General features: G+C 39.7%; 1 protein-coding gene and 1 pseudogene across 1 annotated transcript in view; both read right to left on the bottom strand.

Moving 5' to 3' along the window:
- The window catches only part of clstn2a (calsyntenin 2a), a 139119-nt gene extending 113375 nt beyond the window's left edge, over nt 1-25744 (bottom strand). Inside the window, exon 1 of the mRNA XM_029453535.1 lies at nt 25622-25744. Within this exon, the coding sequence (XP_029309395.1) occupies nt 25622-25694 (73 nt within the window). The 5' untranslated portion in view covers nt 25695-25744. The remainder of the gene's footprint in view (nt 1-25621) is intronic.
- LOC115022261 (complexin-1-like) lies at nt 12787-13375 on the bottom strand (annotated as a pseudogene).
- Nucleotides 25745-26981: the final 1237 nt, after the last annotated feature.

The following is a 26981-nucleotide window of genomic DNA, read 5'->3' as shown; positions in this document are numbered from 1 at the left end:
CTGCAAGGTTGCTTTTCATGAACAGCACAGGTATAAGTGAAAAAGGTTTTTTTTTAAGACTACTGCAAGTTACAAATACTGAGTTGCTACAGTGAAAGGGGGCAAATGTGGCATCCTGGCTACGACTTAAGGTCTAAGCAAGCCAGACCCTCTCAATTCAGTGATGTCAATGCCTTATTAGAGAAAGGAAGTTCAAAGGAATGCAAATGTAATGTCCTCATTGTGTTAAAACAGCAGAAGGTAGGTTATTCTGCAATTGCTGACTTTCTAAAAGTAGTTGAGGACCTTCTGACTGGTTTCAGCATGTACTCCAAAAAGTACGAATACACGAAACTACTGAATTATTACTCAGTTACATGCCAGCCCTGCGTTTGTGCTCCAAATTATTAACATGAGAAGAAATGTGGATGGATGGATGGATGGAGGGAGGTATTGGAGTGGAAGTAATTGAGAGATGTTGCATTAACATGAGAGCTACTTTTACCATCATCTAAAGCTAAGTGAGACTAATGTGGGGAGATTTTGCAGGTCATATTTGTGACTATGTATGAAAGATATAATAATATCATTGTTTGAGAGACTGACAGAAACACGGATAGAGACAGAGAGAGACAGACAGAGAGACAGATACAGAGACAGAGACAGAGAGAGACAGACAGACAGACAGACAGACAGACAGACAGACAGAGAGAGAGAGACAGACAGACAGACAGACAGAGAGAGACAGAGAGAGAGAGAGAGAGAGAGAGAGAGAGAGAGAGAGAGAGAGAGAGAAAGCGAGAGAGAGGTAGAGAGATAGAGAGAGGCAGAGAGATAGAGAGAGACAGAAAGAAAGAAAGACAGAGAGAGATAGGCAGAAAGAGAGCGACAGAGAGAGACAGATAGACAGAGAGAGACAACGAGAGAGACAACGAGAGAGACAACGAGAGACAACGAGAGAGACAGAGAGACAGAGAGAAACAGAGCGAGACAGCGAGAGACAACGAGAGAGACAGAGAGACAGAGAGAAAGACAGAGAGAAACAGAGAGAGAGAGACAGAGAGAGAGAGAGAGAGAGAGACAGAGAGAGAGACAGAGAGAGACAGAGAGAGACAGCGAGAGAGACAGAGAGAGACAGAGAGAGAGAGACAGAGAGAGAGACAGCGAGAGAGACAGAGAGAGACAGAGAGAGACAGAGAGAGAGAGACAGAGAGAAACAGAGAGAGACAGAGAGAGACAGAGAGAGAGAGACAGAGAGAGAGCGACAGAGAGACAGAGAGACAGAGAGAGACAGAGAGAGACAGAGAGAGAGAGACAGAGAGAGACAGAGAGAGACAACGAGAGAGACAGAGAGAGAGACTGAGAGGTGAAATAAGAGAAAGTGAAAACAAAGAAAGTGAGGCCACATGAGAAAACCTGCAATCATTCAAAACAGAAGAAGCTCTAACCATATTTCAAGACAAGTAATTACATTATCTCTGTGAATGTTGTGTTTTTCATTGTCGATCATTTATTCATGCACAAGTAAACTGCTTTTTCTGTAAACTGTCTGAAATGATCAATGGCCCTGCTTTACACTCATGCAGTTTGTGTTCCCTCTCTCTCTCCTCAACATGTCTCTTCTTCTAATTTTGACATCTCAATTAGACAATCGTGGCATTTTAAACAACTCTGAGCTGAGAGGTTGTGTGGATTGTCGTCGAGAAAGGATGAGAGTATTTTATCAGGATGACTCATACACCTGGGTAAAATCAGAATGTTAAATAGATTAATTCAAAGGATTAAATTAACTTTTACAGAACAAATCGTCTGACAACTTGTGGAACAAGTGAAATTGTCTGATGTGCAACAACCTTCCCATTTTGAAGCGAAATCAATAAAGAATTGTTTTTTTGGATCTTAAGGCCCCGTCACACACACGTATGACAGAAACGTATGCCGACGCATACGAATATTTGTCAGAGTCCAAATACGTCCAACTTTTCATCGGATCGGAAAAGTTAAGTATACAGATACGCATGTCTAACCTAGTGATAGAGTATCACTTACTTATACAAAATGTATCAGACGAATACCCAACGAATGCATAAGATACACAAAAATATGGCGTATACAAGATATCGGCAACACGCTGGTGTACGTAGATATAAGGTAAGGTATAAGTAGTATTCGTTAAGAGCTCACTGTGTTACGCTGGGGTGCGTTGTTGAACGCTGATGTTTTGAGTGTGTTCAAAATTACCGGATGTACCCGACGTGTGCTTCATAAGATATGCAGACGTTACGTTACGTTACGTTAGACATACGTGAATACGGAATACGTACGTGAATATTTACCTACGTAAATACAGCACGTAAATACCTACGTGAATACAGTACGTGAATACCTACATGAATACCTACGTGACTACGTTAGAGGAACGTTAGATATAGGCTACGTCGGCTGACGGTGAATCCTACAGCCAACTTATTGATAACGAGTGGATACCCTATTCCTACCCTATGTTAACATTATGCCTGACGACGGAGTAACTTATTAAACGTGTTTCTACAGTACAGCTAGCGTTCAGCATGTTAGCCGTTCTCCAGCATCAGCATGACGTGAACCAGATGGCACTTTTCCAGCTCCGTTGGCCAGACGCTCTGATACTTTTTGTATAAGTAAGTGATAAACTATCAATGTTTGACATACGTATAATAATTTGTTATGTATTTGTTATGTATACGTCAGCTACAACACCACTGTGGAAAAGTTGGACGTATTTGGACTCTGACACATTTTGAGCTACTTTTCATAAACGCCGGCATGTTTCTGTCATACAGAACTGTGTGAGAGGGCCGTATGTCTGGCGTGTTCGGCGTATCGTCTGCGTCCTTAAAACGATCACAACTTACCCTTAATTTATATCAACCTATTGCCGATATTTCGTACGCGCCGGCATACGTTTCTGTCATACGGATATGTGTGGGGCATCTAGTGAGGATGCCACCTGGGCGCTTCCCTAGGAAGGTGTTCCAGGCACGTCCAGCTGAGAGGAGACCCCGGGGAAGACCCAGGACTCGGTGGAGAGATTATATCTCCTCACTGGCCTGGGAACGCCTCGGGATCTGGAGCTGGAGGATGTGGCCCGGAGAAGGGAAGTTTGGGGTTCCTTACTGGAGCTGCTGCCCCCGCTACCCGACCCCGGATAAGCGGTAGACGATGGATGGATGGATGGATGGATCTTACTATACATTTACAGCTATTTTTAAAACATTGGCAGCTTTAATAATAATAATAAAAACATTTCCATTCTCTGGACTTGACTTAAACTTCAATAATACTATTCTTATTCTAAGACATGTTAAAATGTATACTGTTAATATATACTGTTAATTATACTGGACAGAGTCAAAGGCTGAGTTAAGGGTATTAAAGCCACACAAACAAAAATGAACATGTGTGTGTGGTAAAAGGCACTACAGCAGCACATTGGGAAAAAATCAATCTTAATGTGTTTTCCATTAGAGGAGATGGATTCTGCTCTTTCCTTAACATGGTCCGGATGTAAAAGTGACGACTTTAAGACATTTTGTTGAGAAGTTTTCGAGGATGAGTAAGAAAGTGTGTGAGCTGCTACTTTCATGCAGTGTGAAAAAAGATGCAGAGACGTCTGTATGGAGAAGTCAACTGTTAGTTTTGTCTTTTGTTTTGTCATACTAATAGTTCAACACTTTGTGGAGCTTTGCTTGTTCAGACACTTAATCGCTTCAGCTTTAAAGCTGTATTGACACAACCATTATCTCTCAATCGATAAGATAAATTCAGAGAGGAAGAGGTACAATTCTCCTGTAACATTGTTCTAGCGTTTGTGCTGACTGACAGAAAGGGACTTCTGTAACATTATAATTTAGCATTTACATGTAGAAATATTATAGTTAAAGTCTGACATTTATATGTAAACCAAATACTGCAAGATGCAGTTACAATTGTGTTGGGATTTACCAAATTAACTAGAATTATAAATCAGTCACAGACTACAAATGTGTCCACAGAAGGACTTGATAAAATTCTCTTCTTGCTTCTTTATGTTTTGTCGTATTAAATTTGTCTCTGCATTACCAAAATACAATGCCTGCTGAGAGTGACGTCCACTTTCAGACAAACAGACAAAGATTTTTCAATTTAATCCCTTCGCAAAACCATTTTAGCAAGGGCACAGAGTCACTCAGATGTTCACACACACACACACACACATACGCGCTACATCTAAACTAGATATCATTCGTACAAGTAGTGACACTGGAAGGCGGGAATAGCAGCTTATTCCCTATTTAACAGGATTACTTCTGAATAATTGCAAAACAATTTCCAGACTAATGACGGGACAATGTATACTGGAGACACAACATTAGACAATGAGTGTAGCAGAAATCAAAGTTTAAAGACTGAGAAAGAGGAGTGAGAGTGAGAGAAGAAGATAATTGACAGCTTTCCTATAGGAGAGGATTGAGGGGATGGGGAGAGGGAGGGGAGAGGAAGAAAAACAAGAATATTGACTTTAAGTCTTTGTCCTTTTCCAAACAAACATGATAGCTGAGGGTAGTGCTTAAATCTCACAACAAAAAAGGGTGCATCGACTTTCTAAGATAAGTGTTTGTAATAAGAATTGTGGTGCCTCTGAAGTCTAGACATGTAATACTGGGTTAGAATTTTGTGCTGGCCCTCTCTCCACTCCTTTATTCCTGCCTCTCCTCACTTTGACATGTCTGGAAAAAAGCCAAAAACGCCTAAGATATAACCACAAAGCAAAACAAGATATGACAGCAAGTTGAAAACACAAGGGCTTTTCTCCATCACCTCTCGAGCAATAATAGAAACATGTTGTCATGCAAGACGGATGAGCATAAACTGTATATATATATATGCTATGAGAAAATCAGCTGACCGCTAATGTCATGGTCCTTAGTTAAAGAAATAACATAATAATGAATACACTACTTACTCAGTCATGTCCATTCAACATATTGTGGAGCTCCCCAAAAAATAGATTTTATTACAAAATATGATAAAAGTGAATAAAGACTTTTTCTTTTCTTTTCAGAATGTCCAACTTGAATGATGAGAGGAATAAAACAGAACATCTGCGATTTCATCACAGAAATACTAAATGTGACAACCCAACCCCACATCTCAGCCACAAAGTTGTTCAGGGTGAAGGAACAAAGGGAGACAAAGTGGAGAAGAAAGTAGTTTAGGAAGAAGGAAGTGAAATAAGGAGATAAAGTGAAGCATTATTTCGTTTTCTCTGCCAGGCTGTTTTGGGTCTGCCTAACTCATTCTTCCAGGAAGTGAAATCAAATCAGGAATCATTCAGTTGTCCAATAATGTATTTTACTCTTATCTTGTCACAGCAGAGAAAGAACATATGACAGGAAAATACAAAGAGACAGAGAGATGTGAGAAACCACTCCACGGACACATCAACAAAATGACGAAGACCTTTTGTTTCTAAAGATATGCCGTCACATCTTACTCTCAGCACGTTCATGGACAAATCAAACATATTTTTCTGTGTATTGTAGAGACATCCAAGTTGCACATACAAAGCAGTGTTTCCCCTACCGCAGATAATAAATAAACCCTTTACAACCAGTTCATATGATGATGAGAGGTACCAGTTATACAACTGAACTATTCTGCCAAAGACAACTTCCCTTGTATTAACCTTAGCTTATTATAAATCCACCCAGGTGGTGTTTCCCACAGAATATTTCATCAAGTTCACTACCTGCATTATTTTTTCATTAAGTCTTTAATGCAAAGTTGCTGATTGCCAGGCAATCAGTCGAGGCTTGTTAGCTAGTCCTACAGTCAATAAGGTGAACCTGAAAATGTCTGAAACAGAAGTACAGTGAGTGATGAGCCCTCGGCAAGCTGGTTAGAAACTCTCATTTCTTTTGATAGATATCTTTATTGAGAATTTGCAAAGTATAGAATAAGTAAGTGTACTAGAAGTATCAGCACATACTCTTTTTTTCATCATAACATAAAGATAGAAATATCAAAATACCTCTGCCTCTCCTCTATGGTATTGTTCCATCATTTTAAATAGTTAAAGATAGAAATACAACAATTTATGATGAATAGGTTTTAACGGTGGTACGATATCAAGAAAAGGGGCCTAGATACGGTCAAATCTTGTGGATATTTTCATGACAAGATACAGTTTTTTCTCAGAAGTACTATAAGATACAAGGTCATTTATCCAGTGTTTTAAGTATGATATTCAGATTTCTTATTTTTTTCATCAAGCATTTAATTTATTAGTATTTCAACAAATATATCAAGATTTCTTTTGTAGAAGATTACCCACCCATCTTTAGTAATACTTGTATGTGTCTTAGAGAGAAAGGGGGAGAGAGAGGGGATGGCATGAAGCAAAGGGCTGCGAGTCGGATTCGAGACCCGGACAGCTGCGGTAAGGACTCAGCCTTTGTACATGGGCTGCACGCTCCACCAGGTGAGCTACCAAACTTTTATTTTCCTTAAAATGACAACAAAGGTCACCGAAAAACCAGCAGCCCCATCAATCATGATGATACCTCAGCTGACAAGGGCAACCACGAACTAGGAGGGAAGCCAATTCACCACACTTCAAGGTGGGATTCTGTTTGGCTGGAAGACCAAAATATATAATAAATAATGCATTTTTTGAGGCAATGTAATATATAGGTAAATTAAAGATTTATTTAATATAGGCTATGCCTGCTTATTAATACCTAATAATAGGATATGTTTCTGTTGGGTATGTAAAACCCATGAACAGACTGCAAAGACTTTGATTTTGGCAGTTTATTTACTAAAAAGCCTTTACAGAAAAAAATAAAATCACAAATATTTCAACCTTTTTACTATGTTTGACTTGATATTTGATCAAAAAGGAAAGCTATTACTGTCCTAAAATGACTGTAATGGGAATACTTATCCTTGAAGTGATCTGTTTGTGTGTCTGAGGTTGTTCATCTCCTTGTTTCTCTGTCCTAACTGTCTGAAAGTCAAACATTGGCTGTCCTTCCCTCCCTCAGAGTTTGTGCCGTCTGTCTTCCCACTACCTGCTGGCCTGTCTGTCAGACTGCCGTTACATTGTGGTAATTGTTGGCCTCTTTGTGTATACATGTGCACAGTTTGCACGGTTTAGGTGATATGGCTCTTGTGTGAGTGTAAAACCTTCAAACTCATCCAATACTGTCACCAAACAGAATTGCTCTGGGGAGGATGTCTGAAAGCTCAGTGTCAATTTCCTCTCTTCCTCTGCTGCTACCAATCGACATTTAATTTAATACTGCAGGACAGCGTTGAAATCTCACAGGAAGGAGGACAAATGAAAGACTACAGCAAAGATAAGGTTCAACAAATTGTGCTGGAAATTGTTCATTTATTAAATCTGACATTAAGAACCAGCATTGGACGACACAAACAATGCTAATAATGTTATTGTTTTCAGTGATTACTTTACACTTTATGTATATATAATTCATTTACTCTCAATCTTTGTTGAGCGGCCTTGTTGTCTGTGATAGATCAAAGCAGTGTGTTCACTGATGCTTCATATTATTCCACATTTTAACTCCCTTTAATTCCTCCTGATAATTCAAAAATGTCACCTCAAAAGGGCCATTGAGGGACCAGGCATTAAAGCTTGGGAAGTGAAGGAAAAATCCCATTTACCTAAGAATGTACCTTTCAGACTAATAAGATGTGCAGCCAACTGTTAAGTATCAATCTACAGATGGCCTTGCAGGAGTGAATGAGAGTTTGAAAGAGATAGATAAGTTTATGTGCAAAAATAACAAGAGATTGAACGTGGTTTTTCACTTACAAGAAGCATATTACTACCAGATTCAAAGTATTCACATTTACTCCATGTATCATGATGCTCAATGAGAGTATATTTTCTAACAATAATTAAGTAGTTGATGTCAATGGTGGACAAACTGAATCATTTGTAAATCCATTTACTTTTGTTGATATTAAGCAGTAAAGGCTGAAAGACACAGACACTTTGTGTGTCTCCCAGGTCATAACATTTAAAGAGAGAGAGAGGCATAACAGAGAACAATATTTAAGTGATTATGAGCCCTTTATCTGAAAGCTGTTACCACCCCTTCACCTGAGCATGAGAGAAATAAAAAGCTCTATTAAAGTCTCTTGTTGACCAGATACTCTCAGGAGAAACAGACTGATATTGTTCAGTGAAATGACTGTGATCAAGGTAATCACAACAGCAGCCTTTTAATGCTCCACACAACAACTCACATGTCCAAATAGCTCATTACACATTTTAAATAAAATGATGCCATTATCAGTGAAAGAAAGGACGCTCTGCAGTGGGGGTTTTTCCAACTGTGTTAATGGAAATAATGGCAAGAGTGTAATACTGTTTTGAAATCAGCATCTGCTCAAATTAAGACTTGAAAGATGTTTTAGTGTGAGCCACAGCTGCACTGTGAGGCTGTCTCTGACACTGTTTTGCATTAGTGAAATGCAGCTTGGTGTTTGAAGCCTAAATAGGGGTGAAGCGCAAAGAATAGCTAATCAGTTTTAGACACTTAAGGAAAATGTGCTTCATCTATTAAAAACTCTGATAAGCTAAGACCTTTTCATGGTTTTATCTCAAAGAGAAGGCTATGGCTGACTTCCAAGTACTCGAAAGTGGTGAACCGGAAGTGTGGAGGGGGCCCAAATGGGTATCATTTAGTCGTACATGATTTAAACACTATCCGTTAGCCCTGGCCTTATTGCAAGGCCCAACACATTAAGTCATGAACGCCGTTTTTGTAAGATTTTATAAACTAGAGCATTTAGCCTTCATTTGTTTCTGACTACACTTTTATTTTGCCATTACATATTAAGTTTTTTTTCAAGTGCAAAAAGGTTTGTCGAAATGTGTTTGTGTATATGTTAAAACAACATATACAGATATAACATTTTCAAATGTTCTCTTAATCTGTTGACGATCATCCTCAACAATCCACCACTGGTCTGGCTCTACAGAAACTAAACATCACACTGTGATGCACTCACACTACCCAAACACTATGAAAAGTCCTATTAACAAGAAACTAAAATCTCTGTGGAAACTAAGATGCTATAAATAACATCACAGACAACCTAGTTACAAAAATAAATACAACTTTTTATCACTCGCATATAATGTAGGCTATAGCTAGGCCTCTTAATCAGTTTCAAACAGAGATCTTAGGGAAAAAACCTAAACCTGACTGCGAAATTGGTATTAATGAGAACAATTTTTCATACATCACTCCCACCTTGAGTGCAGTCATTTGTTGTATGTTAAGGATGGGTGTTATCAAGAGTTATTTATTATATCAAGTGTTATCCAGAGATGTATGCAAGTGAGTGCACTGTAGGTGTTTATGTGTAATGCAATTACAAAATTACAGTTAATAACATTACCTTAAAAAAATATATATTATAGAACATTTTGCAAAACAGAAAGCATAGTCAGATACAACACAGACATATGCACACACACACTTATATATATCAGGATTTCTGCATAATATCATAGAGAGAAGCATACAGTATACACATTCAGCTAAACAGCTGTCCAAGCACACTGTCAGGACTTTAAACATTTCTAAATGAGTTCTGCTCTGTTTGCCTCCAAGATTGTGCTGACACTGCAGACAGGTAATCATATTCCAAAGGACCTAAGGGCACAAAGCAGCACGCTAACACACTAACACTTTTCAGTAATATAGACTGTCAACTGAGTGATTATAGAAGACGATTGCATTGACAGTACCTGCCCAGTTTAGGCACATGGCTTAATAGATATTGTCAACATGAAGTGGTAGTTACATCTCGGTTTTATCTTTGGTACTTAATGTTAATGTCTTAATGTTCATGTACTACATCTTCAGAAATGATCGGTCAACAAAGACTCCAGTACGGCAACACCTTTAAAAGTAATTGGCCTTAAAGGGGCACTCTATTAAGTTCAGTTTACTTGTCACAAGGAGTACAACTCAGCTGTATAATGTTGTCAGTGGTTCTGGAGGGGGCTCTCAGCTAAAAGCCCATTTGTTCTTTCAGGAGACGTAAATCTTTAAAAGATGAGCCTCCCTAAAAACTTGGTATTTCACCCAGAGGCGGCCCTGCTTCACACAGAGCGTTGTGTGCCTTTTCTGCTTTATAGTCGGCTCGCATTGGGTTGTCTCATCACTTCTCGTCAATCTTAAATTGACCATCATATCGATATACTGGAAAATATGCACAACTAAATAGTGCTACAATATTTTACATATAGATGGACTATTCTACTCATTTTCATCAAACTAAATTAATTCAGGATATTTGTTCTGCATTCTTATAAATGAGCTGAGACAGTCACGGAGCACATTGAAGCGTGCACTTCTACGTCCAGCAAAACCACACACATCTGGGTGTAATACCAAGTAGAGTCATGAGTCCCCTTTAAAGAGGGCTCACAAATATATAGTGTCACGTTTAAAAAGTGCTGAGCAATTTCCTAAAACAACTAAGCACTGTAGTGTTAGTAAACATTACTCGAACTCAAAGTCAATAGTGCATCTGTTAGGGACTAATAATAATTAATACACATTGAGTGAGGGTTCGAGTATTTACAGTAGCAGGAGTGTGTATGTGTGGTTGACTCAACATATGTCACCCAGTGCAACAGTGTGGCTCATTTCTGTGGTTTTGGACAACAATGGAGGTGTATGGCAGAAATAACAAGAATAAGTTGTATTAGGCTTAGGCAACAGTACACAGCCAAGAGACTACGATATACTTGTTAGTACGATCAATACAATTTTTGGTTTGAGTATTTTCATTGGATCTGTTGACATTAATAAACATACTAAATATCATCAGCCTTATCCTTTAACGTTGTCTATTCAGCCGTGGTGGTAATCATGGCTTATGCTAATTGTGCAATTCCCATTTTTGAAAAAGTTATTGTTGCGGCTGTTGGAAATGTAAACATCTTCCTGTGCACTGTAGGAGTTTTTCCAGGTAAGATCACAAAATGTGAATAGCTTTCATGAACGATAGCTTGAGATAATATAGCAGTATATAAATTGGCATTAAGGACCGATAAAGCGGAGCATTGCTTCTATGAAATGTTTTTAATCCTTACTTTTATTATGGAAAAGTAAACAATTGGCTAGACAATTGGATGGATTAAAACATGACCGCCAACAGAGCCCAGCGCCCTGCCTGAAATTCAAGGTGTTTTCTTTTTCTTTCTCGAATTAAAAATATATATAAAAATTTTTATTCACAACTCCCTTTTCACATTGACAGTTGCTCTTTTATTAAATAAACTAACCGCTTATGCTATTGATCTAATGTATGTGCACGTTTCAGTTTGTACTGTCTACTTTGCGCATTCACATGCTCTCCTTCGCTCCGTTTTACAAAGGTCGGGGCTTCGCAGCTGACACACACACACGTGCGCACACACCTACACGTGCGCACACACCTACACGTGCGCACACACCTACAGAGCGGCAGAAAGGAGAGGGGAGAACGGTGAGCGCCCCTCCAAAGCAGTAAACCTAGGGGAAACACGGGACAGAACTCAGCTTATTTTTGAGGCAAGCATGTCCATAACATATACAATATTCATGGAGTGACAGCAGTAAGAGAGAATGACACTGGTTTTAGCTGCAGCCTTGGCAGACACACCAGAGAGGCAATCATTAATCATTTAGACCTCCCTACCACCACACTGTGCATTAGAGACTGGATGTACAGGAAGTACACATGACATTAAATGTCTGTGTGAGTGTGTATATTTGTCTGCTCCAAAAACATCCACCCACAACCATGTGATGAACATGAAGCGCTGGAGACTTATTTTTTACCCACAGACACACACACACACACACACACACACACACACACACACACACACACACACACACACACACACACACACACACACACACACACATGCACACACACACACATTCTCTCATCACCACACATGCATCATTCAAAACGTCTCGAGAAAGTGGCGCAAAAACAGAACGTGCCAGTTTTAGGAGTATCAAAATAAAAGCATATTTAACTAAATAAGACTCCTCGAGATAAATATACAAAAAAGGAGTATTATTACAATAAAATATGAACAATTGGATGTTTGTGAAATGTAAAACATGTTATCATTTATACATCGGTTACATTCACCCCTCCTAAATTTCACCAACATCCAGACCATAACGTACCTATGTGCGCCAATCTGACCCCCAAGACAACTGAAACAAAATGCACGTACTCACTGAAAAACTCTAAGCATTACCATCGGCTGTATAAGCCACCTACTGTATAGGTTCAGAGGAAACATAAGGGTGATCAAGCCTAAGCCCCTCCTAGATTAGTATGGTACCTTGTACACCATACAAACTCAGTACCCAATAAACCCTGCTACCCTCAAACATATACATCAGTCACATTGTCCCTATGAGGCATATCCACCAGATCAGAGGTACAGGAAAACAAATTATAAGTGTAAAATAGCCAACGTTAACATCAGTCAAGCTAACATATACCTGGCCATCTAATGGCTGCAATGCACACTGCTGGGTCACATCTGATTCATTTCCCCACCACAAAACTTACTCCAGAAACCAAAACATCACGCCAGATAACATTTTATTGTATGTACTTTCAAAGCAATGTTCTCATCTGTCAAAAAATCATGATTCAAGCCAACCATGTGAATGCAGCCTATGAACTAAGCCAGATAACGTTAGCATTAGCTAGCGAGCTAGCCTACTTCTTGAGCATGCCTTGCAGCGGGCCTGGCAGGTATTTCATCACTGTGTCCATGATGCTCTCCTCTTCCTCCTCGTCGCCACAGCCGGCTGGCACCAGCTTCTTGGGTCAAGTCAAGCTGCCCTCTGCAGGCTCCTCCGCAGCAGCTGCTGCTGCCTCAGCCTCGGCCTCCTCACGCTTTTTCAAGCCATACTTATCACTGATGCCTTGCCTCATGCTTTCCTGCTCAGCCTCCAGCTTGGAATATTTGCCCTTCCTCTCCTCCTTCTCTTCCTTCAGTGGTCAGGTTATCGGGGACAGACTTTAGCACATGAAAGTAAATGTGTGGTGTGCAGCAACCTCTGGTGACCAAGCTGGTGTTGATCCACAGCCTCAGGAACGACGAAGAAACAGCCTGAAGCACTGTGAATCCGGGTCACGGCACCACTGTAGCCGGTCTGCTACTGACACCACGATCGACTCTGCGTTGTGTTGTGTGGAACCAGGAAATAACGATGAGGAGAGCTTCTGCCTTTTCAACCAGCATTTATTGTCTCAAGGCTCGGAGAGAGGCCTCATCCAGCGCCAAGCAACTCTCTACCCACATGCCTCCTCTCCTCAGCGGAACCCGAAAACGTCTCCCGAAAGTGGCGCGAACCCAGAAAGTGCCAGTTTTAGGAGTATCAAAATAAAAGCATATTTAACTAAATAAGACTCCTCGAAATAAATATACAAAAAAGGAGTATTATTACAATAAAATATGAATAAATGGATGTTTGTGAAATATAAAACATGTTATCATTTATACATGGGTTACATACAGAACTACTGACAGTTGGACAAATAACCATGAGAGTTCATCACTGCACAGTGTCAGCTGTTTTAGAAGAAGTGAAATGTGGCTAACTGACAGGGATCAGTGAAGAGAGAAACATACATAAGAGATGTACAGGATCAAGGTTAGAAATGACAGGGAATGCCACATGAGGTGGGGTAAAGATAGAGGAAGAAAAATGGTGAGAGCCAAAGGGACAAGGAGAGGAAGACCGAAACTGACGTTTGACATTTGATACATCTTTAATGAGTCACTGACAGACTAGAGTGGGGAGTAAAGATAGCCAAAAATATCGATATAGGTAGCTAAGGCCCAACATCAATTTCTAAATGTAAAAGTAACACATCATGTGGACCTGCAAAATAAACGGCACTGCCCACAAACCAGTCAAACTGAAAAAAAGAACATACAAGAGAAAACAATTGAGATATTCAGAGGGCACAGCAGAGAAACAACACAGGCTGATGTGACCAACTAGATCCTGGCAGGCAAAGACAGATGCCCAGAAATAGCGTCAGTCTCCGCCTCTCGTGTGCCCAGCCCTGCCTGCTGTGACATTACCTGCCTACCACCACATAATCATGATGAATCGCTCTGGGGCCTTCTGCCGACCACTCACACCGCCAAACAATGAGTGGCAATGGCAAACATCACCACACCGCAGTTTTTCTACCTTTATTTTCCATCTTTTTGTGTCATGATTCTCTCATTTTTTTCATTCTTTTCAATTTTTCTGAGTCTCTCTTTCTCTTAACATCTTGCTTCTCCTCTGTTCTTGGCTTCTGTTCCCTTTCCACATCGTCTTTCACGCCTGGTCCTATTCTTTTCCCTCTCTTTTGTATTTTCTGATGAATCTCTGTCCTCCATCTCTTTTTTCAACTTCAAAGGGGGGCAGACACCAAAGAAAGGAAGCTGGAGGTTCAATAAATCGAAGGACACTGGAGGTGACTTACGCCTGCATAGGACAGACTGTGCAATAATAGTCAACAACTGGTGATATTTAAAGATTCTAGTGAGCTCTCGAATAATTAGATGGCAAATGATGTCAGCCTGCTGCAATGTGAACTGTATTCATTCTGCTCTGTACATCCAGTGATAAGACACAACTCAACACTTCAGAGGTTTGCTAGATGCACTGTAGTTCTGAAGCAGGAAAGACGTTTATGTGAAATTTCATAGTGTTGCCAAAATTTTCTTCATGACTTTTGTTTTCTACCTCATCTCTCAGCATTAGAAATTTGGCAGGTGAGGTCGCTACGGGGGTGAATAAGTATTATACTCCTATAGTGTCATAAGTAAGAAGACTGTGGAGGGCATTCTCTGAATTTAATACTAAGCCAAGCCACATTACTCTCAGCAGTTTGTTTTAATCTACCACAGGGATCAGGGCGGGAAAGAAAACATTGTTTATCATCTCTTTTCTCCTAAAATCAATACCTGACAACGGGGATGAATTACATATTCTGCTATAACAAAGAGGGAAGCAACAGCGCCTCGGATTTTTCCAAATAACACCATGGCTGCAAAATTGTCCTCATTTCTCAAAGACAGTCAAAATAACTGAAACAAAAAAGTCTTCTGTATATAATGATAATAGTCAACAGAATGCCTGTAAGAGCTGGTAAAATTTGAAATGGGGAATTATGTCACGACTTCCCGAGCAATTACAGTGTTTCCCCGTCACTTTGCACCTCTAACCCAATGGTCTAAATAAAGAAATAATTCTTGAGAGGCAAACCCCAGTGAGAGGTAAACAATGAAGCACTTTAATATTGGATGAATGGATGACATCTCAACCTATTTGTAAGTACCAATGTAGGCAATCTTACATAATTGTCCAAGTGGGCAGAAAGAGGAAAGACAGACAAAGATCAGGAGGTTTACAAGAGGAGTTAGCCCGCCATCTTCTCTCTGATTTGTCTCATTTCCAAGCATCTGTCAGATCCTTTGTGGAGCTGCCATCTTGGACCACTCTACTCACAGCTGATCCATATTACTGGTGAGGACAGCAGCCTTATTACAGAGGCTGAGGAGCTGCTAAGTGTGTGTGTGTGTGTGTGTGTGTGTGTGTGTGTGTGTGTGTGTGTGTGTGTGTGTGTGTGTGTGTGTGTGTGTGTGTGTGTGTGTGTGTGTGTGTTTAATAGTGCAACAGGGAAAGAGAGATGTCAGTGGCTATGTCAGAAAAGGGCAGGTGTAGGAGGGAAGGTATGAAGGTAGGCAGAGAAATAACACACACACTAATGTCCAATAAAGGCAAACAGCCATTACATCCCTAAGTTGCAAGCCTGAAGCTGCCATAGCTGCTAAAAAGAGCACTTTCCTTTCTCATGACAACATTTTCTGGTCAATTACTTTAAATAAAGTATAATGGTTGAGCGGCCACACAGAGAGAGAGGAGAGGAGGGAAGGAGGGGAGGAAAGAGGATTGATGATATGTTTTAATGCAAACACATACACATCCCAAAACCAATACATCAGTGTGATCAGGGCTCTCTTATTCACCTCCATACACTTTCATTCTGGTTATTTCATCTGAGACCCTGTCCTCCCCCTCTCTCACTACACGACTGCCTCTAGGGCTCTGGCTATCCTTTACAAGAACACTCTTTTCTCGCACTAAAAGTCTATCTCCTGTGACAAATAAAGTGTAATCATAGGTTCAAAACACCACTAATCCAATCTTAAAATGTGAATGCTGACAGATATTAAACACCACAGGCATATATAATGACACATTTATCGGTGCTTCAGTTCGACCTATCGCTTTGTAAATCTATAACATATTTCAGTAACATGTTGCCAGTGGATCGTATAAATGAAAGAATGAAAGCTGTAGTTTTTATTGCCTGTAGAGTTAAATTTACTCATCCAATAATCTGGAAGACAAAAAAAACATTTCTGACTATAGTATTCTGGTGAAAAGTAAATTATTTAGTCTCAGGAGGATAATAAGAGTATGTTGCAATAGCAAGAGGCTGACTGTTTCAAGTATTTCCTTGTTTTCCACTATCAAAAGTAATTTGAACATACCAATCTGATATGCCAGTAATGGTGGCACTGTCTTTTCAACTCAATACAATACAGTTATTGTCAGCTTGTGAAGAAAATTGACTATAATTACAGAGGAAAAGTGCCGCAGAGATATGGGGGTGAGCAATCCACACACAAAGCCTTGGCATTTTAATAGAAAGGTAACAGTTCAGTCGTGGGTTAATTGTGACAGATAAACTAAAGAAGACATTCTTGCTCCTTCTTGCCAGGCTTTTTGTTTGGAGGACCGTCATTTATTTGAGCTGACTGCCTTTGACTCTTAACAAACAATGCATAAAAGTTTATTCAACACAGAGGAGTCATTTCACTGTCTCGCAAAAAACATACTGCCTCTGTCTAATCCAAAAGAACCGATTGTGTTTGAGACATAGAAAGAGGGAGAATTTTTTTAACTTATAGTCCTGAATAATTTATCATTTGATAAAACTATACAGACACTGATGCAATATATTCTCATGGTCATTTACCTTAACGACATCCACCCTCGACAGAAAAAAAAAAAGCCAAAACCAGAAGCTGAAATGCACAAAAAAGCAAATATTCAGAAAAAAAAGTATTTGTAACGACACATTACAAGACATGACTGTCAGTGTAAGGACTAATTATCTTTTCATCAACACACACACACACACACAATCAACTGAAAATAACACCGTTTTCTCAGTCTTTCCTTGACACCTTGTGGGAGGAAATATCTTCTCAGTAAAGGATGTTATCGTCCTATACGAGTAGCCAAGTATAAATCTGTACATTTGTACATTTAAATGCACAGAGGCCCAGTCGAGCTCTCACTGTTAGAAAGGATGTTTCTGTGTGCTATGACGAATGTCAATCGATTAACAATAATGAGCTTGAAAGAACCTAGGTAAGCCATTATCAGAGTGTGCAAAAACAATGCTGAAATTGCAGAAAGATTAATAGGATTTTTTGCTGACAGGGAACAGAGTTGTGATAGCAAAAGCTGTCGACCATGAATAAAATAAACAGAAAATGTCATTATACCAGAGTAAGTAAAAATTAAAACTCATCTGTTGTGACATGAACTTGATGAGAAATGTGTCTATGCTGACATAAGAGTTGTGGGTGGTAAAATACTGCTCATTCCTTTTGGGACAACCAAAGGAGAGAGAGAGACAAAGAGAGGTGGAAAGCAGTGAGGTTGTGTATTCAGCATTCAGGTTGAAAGGTTGGATGAGTATATAGGAAGAGTGTAGAGAGGAGGAGGACCAAATGACTCTAAGGCCAACAACAGACTATACATCAAACTGCAATCGGAAAGAACAAAGGTAAAGCTGGGGACTACATTACAAATCAGAAATTAAAGCTCTGTTCTGACACATCTAAACTCAGGGAGTAATGCAGTAGGTGACTCACAATCACACTACTTGTTTCTCTGTGATACAGTGTAAATGGCCTTATATAAGTTCCCACAGTTCATATTTCATGTTGACACAAAATTATACTTTTGAAATTATAACCAACCAAACTCCACAAATATGTATTAAAATATTCCCCATAGTCTATTCTCTTCGTGTCATAGCTTTCCTCTTGGTTGCGCTGCTTCCAGCTCAGATCGAGATTTGGAGGGCTGGCCTTTATGTTAGAGCTTTTATCCAATCATATTTCAGCCATGATGTGTTGCCAGGGTCCACGAAATCTGCCCTTAGGCCTTCAGAATCAACAGTACGGGCGCCTGTCGCTTAAAGTGAACGGAGACAAAACTGTGGCGTTAACCAATCAGATTTCGAGTTGGGGACACCGGGGCCAGCTAGCAGGCGTACGATAACGTCAGCACGTCCACGTCTTTTGATTGGATACGCACTATTGAGAGGCAGAGCTATGCAGAGCTAGCAAACTTTGAACAAACTAATTTGTGTATATTTCTACAAGCAGTTTTTTTTCAACCCACAATGGCTGAAGGAGGAGAAGAGATCGATTTGGTCGCAGATATAATTACAACGCCATTGTCAAGACAAACTTTTCAAGAAAAGATAGACATCGACGCCAAACCCGCTGGGAAAAGGGTTTGTCCGCCACTTTCAAATCACTAACTACGAGCGGTACCCCCCGGCTCACAGCCTCCGAGAGGCACTGCAGATTGTACTGCTGCTATTTACAACTAAATGTTTCGTAAATATTAATATAACTCTGTTGTTAGGGTGATGCAACGCCCGGTTATACTGCGTTTCTGTCTAAATGTATAGTTTCTAGATCCATGGCATCATAATGATGGTATTAAGAGGTGGAATAATTTAGGTAGGACTGTGTAGGACATCACTGAAGGCCTAGGTGTGAAATGCACGGCCCGCCACTGATGTAGTTAATATATAAGGAGGACCGTGGACATGACAGTTATGGTGTTCAGACTATGTTCATGTGTATTTAGACTTCTGCAACAACCAAAATAATATTTATATTTAATATATTTATTACTGGTAAAAACACGTCATAACTTCCCCACCTGTGCTGTACACAATGAAAGCTGAGGATCATGGACAAGGTGAGAATAAAAGACAGAACACAGCACAAAAAGAATAAAGAAGAATAAAGTGTGTTTTGTCACTAAAACCCAGAATATTAGAACAAAAATAAACCAGTTTCTCTTATTCCCACTGGGGAATTGTAATTAAACAACAAACATCTCCACACAAGAATATTTGCCCATTTCGTCTTGTGTATTCATTAAGTATGTCAGGCACATGTTTTTGCGCTTGACAAGACTCTAATAAATGAAAATGTATTCCTTTGCTATTTCATCAAAGAGGTCATTTTTCAGGAGAACATTTAATTAGGAAATTAGGGAAGAATTAAATACAATTTCTGTGTAGGTTGTTTTGACAGGAATATACAGTATATACAAGGATATGTTCTGTTTTCAAACTAATCTGCTTTTAATTTGCCTGTAACACATATTTTAATTTTCTTCATGCAACATAACATCACATTATAAATGCAATCTTATCACAAGAGACATGAAGTGTACAATATACACATGTGATACACACAAAAACACAGATTTGGAAGCAGCAATGTCACCTCAAAACACAGTTACACTTTATAACTACATCATCTAATGATTTATAAATGCAACAGCAGAAGAGAGCGGGTAAAGAATGCAGAGCAGACGAGGAAGAGAAAAAACATGAAGACATGAAGGGAAAAGGCACAGGTGAACGGACATACTCTCGGTAAGGTGAGGCACAACTCTGGCAGATTTAGACGAAAATATGAAAGTGATCCGACAGGAGAAACAGGAATATTTCCACTGACACACACAAATCCAAACCCTCATATGTAATGTGCTGCTGCCAGAAGGGGAGAAGAAAAGAGAGGCAAAGTCAGTGACACAGACAGAGACAGGTGGGGTGGTGGAGAGTCATAGAGAGGAAGAAACAGGAAGATAGACACAGAGACACAGAGATAACACTTCTGACTGATGACTCATGAATATTAAAACCGTTCTTCTTCAGGATATGCTTTCATTTTGCCTCCCTGCTGTGAATCCTTTCTTTCTGAGCAACGATAGTAGCTTCAGGTACACGAGTCTGTGTATGCATGTGGACGTGACTGAAAGTGTAAGCAAAACCACACAAACTCTATCTTTCTTGTGTTTTTCACACACACGCAAACACATACAGTTATGTTGTGTCTCCTCTCAAGATATTCTTTTGTTGTGATTTGTTTTTCAGTCACACACTGAGTTGCCTTGTAGGCAAAGTATAAGAAAACTTAAAAGAAATCCCTTTGGCATGACTTTCCGTAGCCCCTGTGATGTTACACTATGTAGTTTCACTTTGTAGACTATCTCTCAAATATTTACGGAAACCTGTGGTTGTAAAACATCTCCAGAATCATATCGAATGATAGAAAATACATGGCTCTTTCATGATTGCTACTGGAGAGAATCAGAAGAAATAAAAAATAAATCAAATATAAAGCCATTTCAAAGCGTATGGTGAGGCTTTGGACTGATTTTACAAGAATCCCACACAGGACAACTTGAAAGGAAGATGAAGGAGATGACTCAATCGATGTTTGAGAGGGTGTGCGTGTATCTGTTAAGGAAAATGAACACACACTACAATTTTAACACATTTTATTAGGTGTATAAATACACAGCAGGCTAATAAGTTTGTATTGGAATTATAATTAAAACAGTGTGCAGTGGTGCATGTCTTCATAACTTCAGGCTTTATCATGAGCCACAACAGACCGCAGCCTATTGTTTAATAAAGGATTGCTTGGCCTGTGTACATAGAGAGCATAGATAACACTTCAATGACACCAGCTCATGGGACACAGCAGAGGCACAGCGCCTTAGTTCAGTCTGTAAGTTGCCGCTGAACATTGCTCTATTCAGCCTATTCAAGCCATGCAAAATGTGTAGTTTTGCATGCTTATGTGAAGACTAAAAAATATCTCAGTAGACAAAAAACTACATTATTTGCCCTTGGATCTGCTCTTGCCGCCAACACTAGTGATTTTTTTCAATGTTTTTACTGTAATCTTAGTTACAGCAAATCATTAGGCCACTTTGGGAAACATTTTATTAAGTTTTACTTGAGAGAAAAATAGATATTTAAGAGAAACTGATGAAACTAATAAAATTATACCTCAGGCGACCGCACTCATATGTATTTAATAATGAAGAAAATCAATGGAAGCCACTGATTTATCATCAGAATCCATTTGCAATAACTTGCTATAAGTTCCCTTGAACAAAACCCAAAGCTTAGAATATTTTGTAAATGATGCCTTTTGTCATTGAATGAAATGCCACTACCTGGGCCCTGTTCTTCAAACATGGCTTTACTAATTCAGGCTGTTCAGTCAGGAAGAGGCATAAATCTTATGAAAACACATTGAACAACGGGTCAGAACGACTAAAGTTCTGGCAGTAGCAACATCGTAAATCCTGCAAGAAAGTCAATTGTCGACCAAAACAAACACGACCGCAACTACCAGAATTTCACTGAAAGGGCCAAAGAAGGAGTAAAAAAAGCACAGAGTTTGGTGGATCTGGCAACATGGACTATATAGCCTAGAGAAAGAAGAGGTGAGTGAACTTTGTAAAACGAAGCGAACTTCAGGTTAGGTTGAGCGGTTTATTTATGTCTCCCTGGGGCAACACACATTGGGGCAAATGACGTCATCTTCGTAAACAACAAACAACAAACAAAAAACATCTTTATGTGAACGACTGGCAGGGACGGGATTCCCAGACTAGAACAGACCAGATCTGTCATCACGCCCAAATCCTATTCATAACAGTTCAACAGTATGTATCCAATCTTTTGATGTCGTAAGGTCACGGTTTAGGAAAGTTGGTTTCTTTCTGTCCCTTTCTCTGTTTTTAATTCTCCTGATGACTCATTTGTGTTCATAAAGCTTAAAAGAGGAAAATCAAGAACAATTCAAGAAACAAAAATAATTTTAAAGGGTTGTGATGAAATTATATAGACAATCCGTATGCACAGCACCAGCTCCGTCATTTACTGACAACCTGCCACCTGGTGAAGAGGAAAATATGTGAGTGTCTTTAAAAGAAATGTAAAAAGTGTTTACTCAGATACTTTTAAAGTACAGGAGTGTCCAAGTGTGTGGATGTGTCCATGCATCAGTGAGAGAACAAGGTAGTGTTGTGTGTGAGGGTGTCTCTCAGAAGTCAGCACTGCATGCAATGTTTATCCACCACATATTGAGCAGTGCAGACCAGAAAGCCCCACCGGGGCCATTGGACCAGCTGGTGTGATACTGCCATACACACAGCCCTACACATTAGCACCTCTCTTTTTCTCTCTCTCTCTCACACACACACACACACACACACACACACACACACATACACACACACACACACACACACACACACACACACACACACACACGCACACACACACACATGCACACACACACATTCTCTCATCACCACACATGCATCATTCTATGGCAGCCCTTCCATTTTGCTCCTCTCCTCCACCTTACGCCTCATCAGACATATTATAATTAGCCGTACAGAGTAATTAACATCCAAATTAGGACAATCATTTGCATATTTGCCTTAATTTGCATATACTTCTAGCAGCACACAGACCTGACGTTCCTCCACACAATTATAAATTCCAGTACAAAGCACAAGGTTATTCATTTCTTTTTCAACACAATTTCCTGCCATTAAAACTCATGCACACATCTTTTTACATATAGCAAGTAACTAAAAACGGGGGAAAGTAGAGAGAGAAGGTTTGAGGTGGAGGGAGTTTGAGAAAAGGTACAATGGGAGTAAAATAAAGAGGAGATCTGGACAGGCTAAAAAGGGAGAGAATATAAATGGGACTGAGGAGGGCGTCGGTAATAGAGGTAGCTGGGATGGAGTGAGAATGTGACACTCTCCAGATGAAAAAAGGCAAAGTAAGACAGAAAGAAGACAGCCTCACCATTTATACAACTCACTTAAGCCCATAAAACTTTGAAATTGAATCCAGGGCGATGGAGAGAGAAAGAGCAGCAGCACTGGAAATCAGAATGAAGATTGCTCTCTCTCCCTCTCCCTCCCTCTCCCTCTCTCTCCCTCTCCCTCTCCCCCCCCCCCTCTGTCTGACATTTGACCTCTGAATGGCATCAGCTCTACAGAGCGAAGCAACAAACAGTGAGTAAGTCAAAAGGAAGAGAGAGAGAGAAACTGGGAGAAAAATGCAAGTGAGAAGGCAGAAGAAAGAAAGAGAATAGAACTGGCATGAATTACTGTAAAGAGGAAAAGAGCGACAGGACGGGCCCAGCAGTTCCCGGCAGACATTGTTTCACCAGTCATTGCACAGGAGAGGAAAACCTGAGTTATGCATCTGCGTTCCACATCGCTTTCACGATTTATGTTCCGGTGAGGATAATGCAGCTAGACGGCTCTGTTGAAAGACACCCATAAATCTGATCTTGTTGTCGATTTTTTTTCCCCCTCCCTTTCTTTCCATTCAGCACCCCTCAAATCCTCTCAGTCTGTGTTCTTTGGCATTCATCTGCTAAGGTCTATTTCCTGACTTCTTATGTAAAGGTATTCAGCGGCAAGCCTTTGTCTCGTGCATATATTGTATTCTGCTGAGGTTGTATAGCTTGTAAATGCAAAATCTACACACACACAAAAACTCACTCCCAGCTCACATCCAGCAAGTACAGCCTTAATCTATTCCTTTGCGAATGTTAAAACAAAATAGCTTTACTTAAAAATACACAGATTTATCAAATCTTAGGAAATTACAAAGAGTCAAATCAGATTTAGCCATTTCATATAATGTTTAGTATAGGGCTATGTCTAACAATTAAATTCTTCATTAGTTAATCTGCAGATTATTTTCTAGATTAATTGATGAATCGTTTGGTCTATAAAATGTCAGACAATAGTGAAAAATGTCTATCCCAGTTTCTCAAAGTCCAAGGTGATGTCTTTAAATGTCTTGGCAGTCCACAACCCAAAGACATGAGCAGGAAATCTCCATATTTGAGAGGCTGGAAACAGCATTTTCAAAATGTTTTTTAAATGATTATCAAAATAGTTGTAGATTTTTTTTCTGTTGATCAATTTATCGTTGCAGCTCTAGCTTGGTAACATGATATTTAGCCTTCAGACCAGCAGATTATGTACCTGTGCATTGCGTAGCCATTTATATTTATACATATAGCAATCAAAGCTGAGTTCCCACATCACAAAACAGGCACTTCTCTAAACTTAATCTAAACCTAGTTAGCCTTCCCTCTGGCTCCCGGCCATATGGAGGTCTTTCATAAACAGGGAAAATAATGTTAATGTTTAGTTGAGCGCAGACAGACAGTCAGCACAGCGCTCTCACTCCAGAGACCCAATTAATACCACTGTAAACCACCGCTGCCCTTCATAGGCAACACCAGTCGACGCTGTGTGTGTGTGTGTGTGTGTGTGTTTGTGTGTGTGTGTGTGTGTGTGTGTGTGTGTGTGAGAGAGAGAGAGAGAGATAGAGAGATAGAGAGAGAGAGAGAGAGAGAGAGAGAGAGAGAGAGAGAGAGAGAGAGAGAGAGAGAGAGAGAGGAAGTTGTGAGAGTATCACAGGGTGAGGATGTGATTGAATAAAACGCCCCGACTGTGGCTGCCCTCCCCGAGCACTAATCGATTATCATAGTTAGAAATCATCTTCAGTTCACTGGCCAACCAGACAATCATGACCAGCAACATAAACCACTGATATACTTAATAAATGTCCTATTAATAGTGTTCATCTTCTAAATCAACTGGGGCATGCTAGGTTGCTTCTAAGACATAATGTTATGTGATGAAGAGTTTCCCAGCGACCTTTAAGGGTAACACAAATGCTTTTGTGTTAATATGTGAATTACTATGTTAAGCAAGCGAGTAGACACCGGAGCTGTAACGATTCAATTAATCGTTTGTCATTTTTCAAGCTAAAATAACAACCATTCCCTAGTTTAAGTTTCTCATTTGTGAATATTTGCTGTTTTTCGTTGTCTTATGTAATGGTAAAATGTAATATAATTAGGACAAAACAAGACGTTACCTTGGGTATTAGGACATTGTAATGCGTAATGTTCATTATTTTCTGTAATTCTATAGTTTAAAGCAAACAAATAATCGATTAATTGATCATTTAAATAATATTTAATTGCAGCCCCAACACATCACAGTAAGACTATCTCGCGTTACAACTTCTCACCAAGCTGAGCACCTGTCCCGTTAATTGCCCTGTCCGTCATTACATAAACTTTGAGTAACTAGGAAATAATTCCCAAGAAAAAAACGCAAATTAAGCAACTGAACATTAAGAAGAACTTAACTACAGACAGCCAAAAAATACCTAAATGGCGACGAAGTTGTTGGACGGGTGGTCTCCTTGCCAACTTGAGCAACTCAAACGCGAAAAAGCAGTCAAACATTTGGAAGTCAAATAGATTGTTTTCCCATCTTTGTCTTATTCGTGTTCCTACCTTTTCCGCCGAGAGCACAGGACTGGCCCCAAATGAGGCAAAACAGCAAAAAAGGGACTCCGAGTATCTGCATGGTTGTCGAGCAGTGTGGGTGATGTCTCCCTGTTCTCTCCTCTTCCGAAATCCTGGATCACCTCCCAAGCGCGAGAATGTTTTCAACTGGTCGGGCGCGCGAGGGACAGTTGGAAGGTAGAGAGACAACCTCCAGGTACTGTAAGCAAAGAGAGAGAGAAACACTGACGTTTAACTAGCATCAATGAAACAAAGTTTCCGGTTTTTAGTTTACAAAATAAAACACAATCGACTGTTGGTGTTGAATAATGTAAAATAAGGTACCAAAACAAAACTGCATTCATACACGGTGAGGATTAATTCATTTTCTAAAATGAATTTTCACGCTCTAATGATTATACATGCTCCAAAAAAGGTTTCCTTCCAATCATGACGAATTGTAAACATTTATTTTGAAGAATAAAAGCGTCCTTTACGGGCAATATCTGTCTTTATTTGGCAAGCTTGACAATGATGTTAATAAGAGAGAGAGAGAGAGAGAGAGAGAGAGAGAGAGGGAGAGAGAGAGAGAGAGAGAGAGAGAGAGAGAGAGAGAGAGAGAGAGAGAGAGAGAGAGAGAGAGAGAGCAAGTGTTAGAGAGGAGGGAATATAGGGTGGAGACCGTGTCTGAGATGAGTGTTTATTTATGTTGGTAGTTTGGTGTTAAGAGTGGAACGGATTGATTTTGACGCCCCAGGAAAGGGCTACTGTAACCGAGAATTTGCTGTCAGTGGTTGCATTCCTCTACAGGAACACAGCTACAGTTATTCAATCAATTCCATAAACCCCAAACTATGACAAGGTATGGCAGTAGAAGCTTACCACATATCCATAAAATGAAGCAATGATTACTAACAATACTATAAGCACACAGGAAACATTATTTCTCCAGTAATTCACATTAAACAGCTTCTAAATCAGGGTTTCCCAACCTTTCTGGATTGTGATTCCTTAAATTAAAAGCAATGTCTACTTCCACTGTCTGAAGAGGTAAAATTACTTGAATAAAAATAAAAGATACAAGATTACATTTGATCTTGTATCTTTTGACACATGTTGCTGATGTCCACCTGCTGACCATTTAGGTATTCAGACTTGATGTATTTGCTGTTACCCTCCATTAATTGCCTGTGTAAGTTATGCTACCATTTGGGAAGTTTAAAAAAAATGATATCACTTTAATTGTAGAGAAACATGAACTGTGGACTTTTTTTCATTTTCTCTAAGCGCTAATTCTTTCATAATCTAATGAAGCAGCTGCTACAGTATGATGTTTTTTCCCAGATGTATTATCCTAACAAGAGCTCGA

This window comes from Cottoperca gobio, chromosome 17 (assembly GCF_900634415.1).
Source record: "Cottoperca gobio chromosome 17, fCotGob3.1, whole genome shotgun sequence".
In the NCBI taxonomy this organism is placed as follows: domain Eukaryota; kingdom Metazoa; phylum Chordata; class Actinopteri; order Perciformes; family Bovichtidae; genus Cottoperca; species Cottoperca gobio.
This window is presented reverse-complemented; position numbering and strand designations above follow the sequence as displayed.